The 6,472-nt window shown below is 42.4% G+C and overlaps 1 protein-coding gene across 2 annotated transcripts; it reads right to left on the minus strand.

The window, feature by feature from the left end:
* Nucleotides 1-116: 116 nt before the first annotated feature.
* vgf (VGF nerve growth factor inducible) lies at nucleotides 117-6,209 on the minus strand. 2 transcript variants are annotated; one of them, XM_076973449.1, is made up of 2 exons: nucleotides 6,022-6,209; nucleotides 117-4,021 (listed from the first exon to the last, which is right to left on the minus strand). In XM_076973449.1, the coding sequence occupies exon 2, from the start codon at nucleotides 3,979-3,981 to the stop codon at nucleotides 2,029-2,031; it is 1,953 nt and encodes a 650-aa protein (XP_076829564.1). In that variant the 5' UTR covers nucleotides 3,982-4,021; nucleotides 6,022-6,209; the 3' UTR covers nucleotides 117-2,028. The 2 variants fall into 2 exon arrangements, with proteins under 2 accessions (XP_076829564.1, XP_076829565.1); XM_076973450.1 differs by lacking the exon at nucleotides 6,022-6,209 and adding an exon at nucleotides 5,417-5,556.
* Between the last annotated feature and the right edge of the window lie 263 nt (nucleotides 6,210-6,472).

A 6,472-nucleotide genomic window follows, 5' to 3' on the forward strand; every position in this document is an offset into this window, starting at 1 on the left:
TGTAGCAAAACTAGTCATCAACATGCGGTTATTTACATCCAGCAAACGCATGTTTATTACGATACGTACATGGTACATCTAGAAATGACAAACAGCTGACTTTCCTTATACAGGACTTGTCTTTTTTTTTTTTTTTTTTACTCTGGTATGCTAGTCATTCATCTTCTGTATTTTTTTATACTTTTTTTAATGCTCATAATGTATTTAAAGAACCAACACATTTTAGATGCAAGTTCACATAAACGTGCAGACACTTGTCTCCTCTGCGATGTCAGATCTTTGTTCGTTTGTCGAGCCTCAGCTTTCTTCTCTCTCCTATATTTAAAAAATTGCTTAAAAGAATCAGAATGCTGCACACCCTATTTCTTCTACCTTTTGTGTCATTTTCCTCACTGTCCTGTTGGGTTTAATCGATATTTGAGTGTAGAATCTGGCGAGCATTGCTCTGTACTCTATGGGACCCTCTTTGATGTTTGTTAAACACGAGTACTGAAAGACTGTTGTTATAACTATTATTCCCATTTTTGGTAAAAAAATAAGCCTTTGAAGAATCATTCTGAAGGTTTTCTGAGTCACCATTTTGTTCCGACTATGCCCGGTTACAGTGGTTCAGTGAGAAAAATGCATCATTGGAGGTCTCAAGCACTTTTTCTTAGCATGAATTCTGACCTTAAACAGAATTTTGGCTCTGGCTGGACGTCAGACTGTTGTATGAGGGAAAATGTTCCATTTCAATCAAAAGGCTATCAGTGCTGTTTCGGGGAGGGGGGGAGGGGGGTGTTTGGTCTCTTGGTTTAGTTTTTAGTTGTTCAAATAGAGGAAATGTCAAAAAGAGACATGTCGCTCATAAAATCCATCAACAAAAACTTGAAAGTGGTGCTAAAAAATCGAGGATAGAAACAGAAACGGGTTACTGGAATTGCATATAAAGGTAGTTTTGTATCTAAGCTTATATGTAATTCAAACATGACTTTACTGTTTTGGTTGCTGAAGTTTATAACTTGATTCATTGTGAATTTGTATACCCACAAAATCCCTGTGACCAGGATTAAACCTGCCAACCGATCGATGACAAATGCCGGGAGAGTGTCTTAATAAGGCAATAAATAACTGTATTCAAAACAGCTTTTTCTTAGAAATATTCGGAATGTATGAGCGTTCTTTGCACCAACTATCAGTTGTTTAGTGTAGAAAAACTATATTAAAAACACTTTGAAAAAAAAAAAATGTCATACTACAGTGATAGGTACTATGTACAGGGCTGAGTGTCTTCTTTTACATGAGCATACACAAATGCTAAATGTTTAAGCAGAATACTTCTAGGTACAGTTAAGACTCAATACATTTTCTTGACCAAACCCAAACATTTCCCAACAATATGGCACTGATCTTTGATTCTAATATTTGAGCATGACTGAATTTTAATGGAGTTGAATAAACATGCTCTTGGTGCATGCATTCTTTAAAGGTGCGATTAAATTTTTTTGCTGTTTTTCTATTTCATTCTCAATGAAAATGACTATATGTGTTTTTAAAAAAAGATTAATAAAATCACAAACTATCAAAACAAAGATAAGGCTTACAAAGGGATGTCCCATTGATCTCTATGCTTTTGCAAGGCCTTCTTGGAGTAGATAGGAAGGATTTTAAGTTGGGTATTTGAGCCCTGTGTGCACCCACACAATAGACAAAAGCACCCTTTCCCCATGTCATATCTCTCTTAGTCTTTTTAGGGGAGGACTGCAGATAATGAGGTGAAGAAGAATCCTGATGAAATCTCTTGTTGCATTCTGACCAAGAGAACGCTGTTCGGATGAACAGTGTGGGGACAAATGGCAACAGTCAACAGTCTCCAGGCAAACTGTTTGTCAGACCCAAAAGGGAATGTTAGATGAACGTGACAGAACAAGTTTTACTTCTGTAAAAGTAAACTAAAATATGGTAGGGTGGCAAAAACAGTCTTTCAGTTGATCTCTTTCTTGCGCTCCTGCTTTTCCTCCCTAATCTCTTGCTCTTTTATGTACACCTTCACTGAAACATGCGAGGGCGTTTCAGGAAAACCTTCTCGATGAAGTTCTCTAACTCCTCATCACTGTCACGTGGTGGCTGCTCCAACTGGCTATAGTAGTCATCTTGTCTGGTGACTACAGAAGCTGGGGGTTGGTAATAGAAGGCAGGTAGACGACGCAGAGGTGACCGGGCCTTGGGCATTGGTACGGCTTTGAACGTCCGAGGATGTGGGACAACGTAGTTAGGGAAGTAGAGGTTCCGCCGGAAGGCTGGAGGAGCCCTTGGGCGAGGTTGTGCCCAGGGGCGGTACCTTCGTTTGAGGGAGTAATCAAAGTCATAGTCCATTGAATTCCCCAGGATGTCATTAAGGGAGTAGGATGGCTTGGCGTAGTAACGTGCTTTGGGCTTGGGAGGTGGGATGTAGATAGGGTAGTAGCTACTGTAGGGCTTTTGATAGAAATGATAGGAGGGGTAGGCACGAAAGGGCCACTGTTGTTTCATCCAAGCATCTTGTGTGTTGGGCTTAACAGAAGCCCTGTCTTTGAACCAGGCTTTGAAGGGGTTTGTGTTAGGTTTAGGTGGTTTTGAGGGAGGTGGTGGTCTTAATGCTGTAGATGGAGCTACAGGGGCTGGGAGAGGTACGAGAGGTCGTTGCAACTGCAGATTTTCAGGTGCGTCCTTCTTCTTCTTTTTCTCCACATCACTGATTATATCTACCACATCATCAGCAGGCAGGTGCAGCTTACTTGAGATCTCAATCAACTTGTCAATAGTTTGCGGGTCAATGTCATCGTCATCATCGTTCGTGTCCTCTTCATCCGAGCGTTTATCCTCTGCTGCATTGTTGTACTTCTTCCCATCTTGCTTGACCATGTATTGCAAGAGCATGTCTGAGGCAATATCGGCGAGCTTTTCTTCTTCTGCCTTGGCTCTCTGAGCCTCCGCTGCTTGTCGGCGCACCTCCTCCTGCTCAGCTTTGGCCCTAGCCTCTTCCTCTTCAGGACTCAACATCTCTTCGTCATCCTCGTCCTCTCCGTTTTCCTCTTCCTGGTTCTCAGAGTTGTCATTAAAATCATCCATGAAGTTGCCCCCCCTGTAGAGTGGCCTGTTCTGGTTCTTTTCCTGCTCCTGCTGCCACTTGAGCTTCTTCTTGGACAGGGCCAGGTCGTAGCCTTTGGCTTTGGGCTTAATCTCGTTGTTCATGAGGCCATTGCGGTCCAGATAGTCATGGTAGTTGCCTCGACTCTCCCTCTGGCCAGTTGAGGAGTCACGCTCTCTTTTCGTGGCCGTGCTGTAGCTCTGAAACTCCTCAAGTATTGTCTCCAAATTCTTTAGTTCTTCGGGGTTCAGCTGCTCCTCCTTCTCCGTGTCGGTGCCTCTTTCTGTCTCCCGCTGCCCCTCCCTGCTCACCACTTCTTTCGCGTCCGCCTCCACTTCTTTTACCGGCACTGTCTGACTGGTGGTGTGACTTGTCACCTTTTCCGTGAGCCGCTCCTCTTCCTCCTCGGCTCTCTTTCTCTCTTCATCTTCCTCCCTCTCGTGCTCCTCTCTGCCTCGGGCTGCAGCAGCTGCCATCACCAGCTCCAGCTCCTGTCGCCCGTCTCGGTCCCTGTCAGCCCCCTCGATCTCCCTCTCCTTCTCTGCCTTGTCCTTCTCTTCTCCGTTCTTGTTTCCCGTCGTGTCCGCCTGAGGCTTGTTGAGGGCCTCCAGGAGAACTGCTGCTAGGGTTTTGGGGTCGACGTCTTTAAAAAGTTCATCGTCCTGTTCTTCTTCATTCTGTGCACTTCGCAAACTGTCCCTTTCTTGGTTGGACTGTGTCTGTGTAAGTTCAAGAGAGGGTGGCCCATACTGGCTGCTAACTGTCTCTTGGTCCTCGGACATGGGGCTTGTACTGCTGGGTTCAAACATATGACTTAAGAGGAGGATGAGGAGTGTGGTTGGGGCACTTGGGACTTTGTGGCACCAAATCATGACAGTGCAGATCAGAAGGTGAAGGCTGAAGCTGATGCACCTATCAGAGAAGAAGAGTAAGACAGAATATACTGAGAAAAACTCACAAAAGGTAACATTTACCCACATGGTTCATTATAGTTGCTTGGTATCTGTCTCATGAGCAGCACCCACAAAAGGGAATACAGAAATGAGATGAAACATTTCTCTGATAAAATGGCGCACACAGCCCTACCATTTTATGACTCACAATTGATTGCATATGCATGCCATGTACACGACAGCTATTAACTATTTATGTTGTATGAGTAATATACAATACCAACATCTATTAAACGACCAAAGGTGTGGTTGTTTACTTTAATAATCAACTCTAGTTAGTACCTACGTCATTCCTCAACATTTATTATTATGATTTTTGTGGATATTGTACGTCAATCTAGAAAACATCAAATCAAGCCATATTGTTATCTGCGTTTTGTTCTGGTTTTGTAAAGACGTTCTGACTAAGTAAAGCTTGCGCTGGTGCCGCGCGTGAGTGTTTTGGAAACCCCTTGCGCACATAAAAGCCAGCGCACGACTGCTGGTGCTGTTAAAACACAGTTAAAAAACTCTGTTATTTTAATATTAAATAAACTATACGATACTTGATCGTCATATTGTGCACCTGTTAGGCTGAAAAAAGCTTGCTTTATGGATTTTATTGCAAGAAAACATAAACGTACTTAAATGAATAGTCATATATTGTCGAAGTGTTGATTTGAATGCAACTATAGCTACATCTTGAGAAACTAAAAAAAAAACTTTGATAATACCATCCTAGAAGTTAACAAAGCTAACGTGCCCACACATATTAGTGAACTAAGATCTTTACGCAAATTTACATATCCATTACATTCCCGATCTCTCTCAAATGGTTGCCCTTGTAGAAACAGGCGTGTCTGTTTTCGCGTCTATGGTCAGGATGCAGATGTTTGCTTTCATCTGTGTACATGCATTTTTTAAAGCAGTCTTTGAGTAGGCTATAAGATTAAATATCAGAGTTCCGTGTTTAATCCTTCTGTTTTACAGCGTTGCTGAGGTTGCCATCTCAGCAATATTGTTTTCAACAAGAAATTCTACTCTGAAGTTAAAGAAAGCAACCGCGTCTGCTATTCTGTTATGTACTGCCATCACATCCAGTAAAATTCACTTGGGAGATGACAGCGCCAAAGCACATTAGTAATCCGCCTTTAAGGCGTCGTGACTCCACGTAATCTTGTGCACTAAATCGGGTTATTTTATAGATTTGTGGAAGCCACGGCGTTTTATCCTAGGTTGAACACCACAGAATCCCAGCTCACATTTTAAATGCACTAATGACAGGACATGCCCAGTTAACTGTCGCACTACGATCTTGTTATTGTCATTAACGTCCAACACATGCATCCCAGGTGTCTGGATCGGAATTAATTACCTTTGTCCGAAGAAACTCACACCAAATCGGAGACCCAAATACGAAAAGCAAGGCACAGCCAAAACGCAAAATAAATAAATAAAAACTTTATGCTTTATTCATAACGTTGTCCGTTGTCTCTAATTGGACTCTCTTTTGGACCTTATTCTAGATAGTTGATGCTACACAACTCTTATCAGTGATATCCCGTCGTCATCGTCATTACAAATGCTGGCGTCATTTACAGACACATCAGAGCTCCATCTTACTCAAATGAGCATCATCATGATGCATCAGTTCCGACTCCACCCAATCATGTACCTCATTAAATGTTATGCTTCTTTTAAACAAACCCGCTTTGTTTTTCTTCTTTATGCTCTACATTATGGACATTACAATGCATACAATCTGTTTGTATGATATAATTTGTTGTATACATTTTGTTGTTTGCCTTGGTCCTTAATGAACATAAAGTGGTCGGTGCAATTTTACTTGCTTTTACACCATAATACAGTGATGCATGTTAATAGTAATTCAATATCTAAACCTTGCCACTACCTACAATGGACTGTAAAGTAGTTTTCGCTACTTTGCTATTATAGTGTTATATGAAAACGAGGACTCACCGGGATCCCAAGAGCGACGCAGACCTGTGCACTTTTGCTCGCCTCTGTTCTTCGAACTTTTCGATTGGACACAAGTATTCTCTTTGCTAGTATGTACGTTTCCCTTTTATGAAGAAAATATATTGTTTAAACTGGGGACTCGAGTATTTTTGATAAGAATCGTTCACGCCGCTCGCTCACGTCTTCGTGACGGCGCCGTAGATATTTTCAGTACCACGGCCAGCTCCTCATCTTTATATTTCGGCCCCCTTGCTCCCACGTGACTGCGCGTCACTGCTGCTCATTGACGTCAGACTCTCCATTGATAAGAATTTTCGTGTCGATCGAACCCAGAGCGTTCGCTACGCTGCAGTGCTCAGATGAATGAACGGAAACGGGATGAATGAAATAGTACTTTTTTTCTTTTGGCGAGAGAGGACTAGAGACGGCACTACAGCACACAGAGAAAGGC

Source organism: Brachyhypopomus gauderio, chromosome 14 (assembly GCF_052324685.1).
Source record: "Brachyhypopomus gauderio isolate BG-103 chromosome 14, BGAUD_0.2, whole genome shotgun sequence".
In the NCBI taxonomy this organism is placed as follows: domain Eukaryota; kingdom Metazoa; phylum Chordata; class Actinopteri; order Gymnotiformes; family Hypopomidae; genus Brachyhypopomus; species Brachyhypopomus gauderio.

What these genes read in the sequence shown, in the direction of transcription:
- vgf (XM_076973449.1), bottom strand. Translation starts at nt 3,981, where the DNA reads ATGATTTGGTGCCACAAAGTCCCAAGTGCCCCAACCACACTCCTCATC.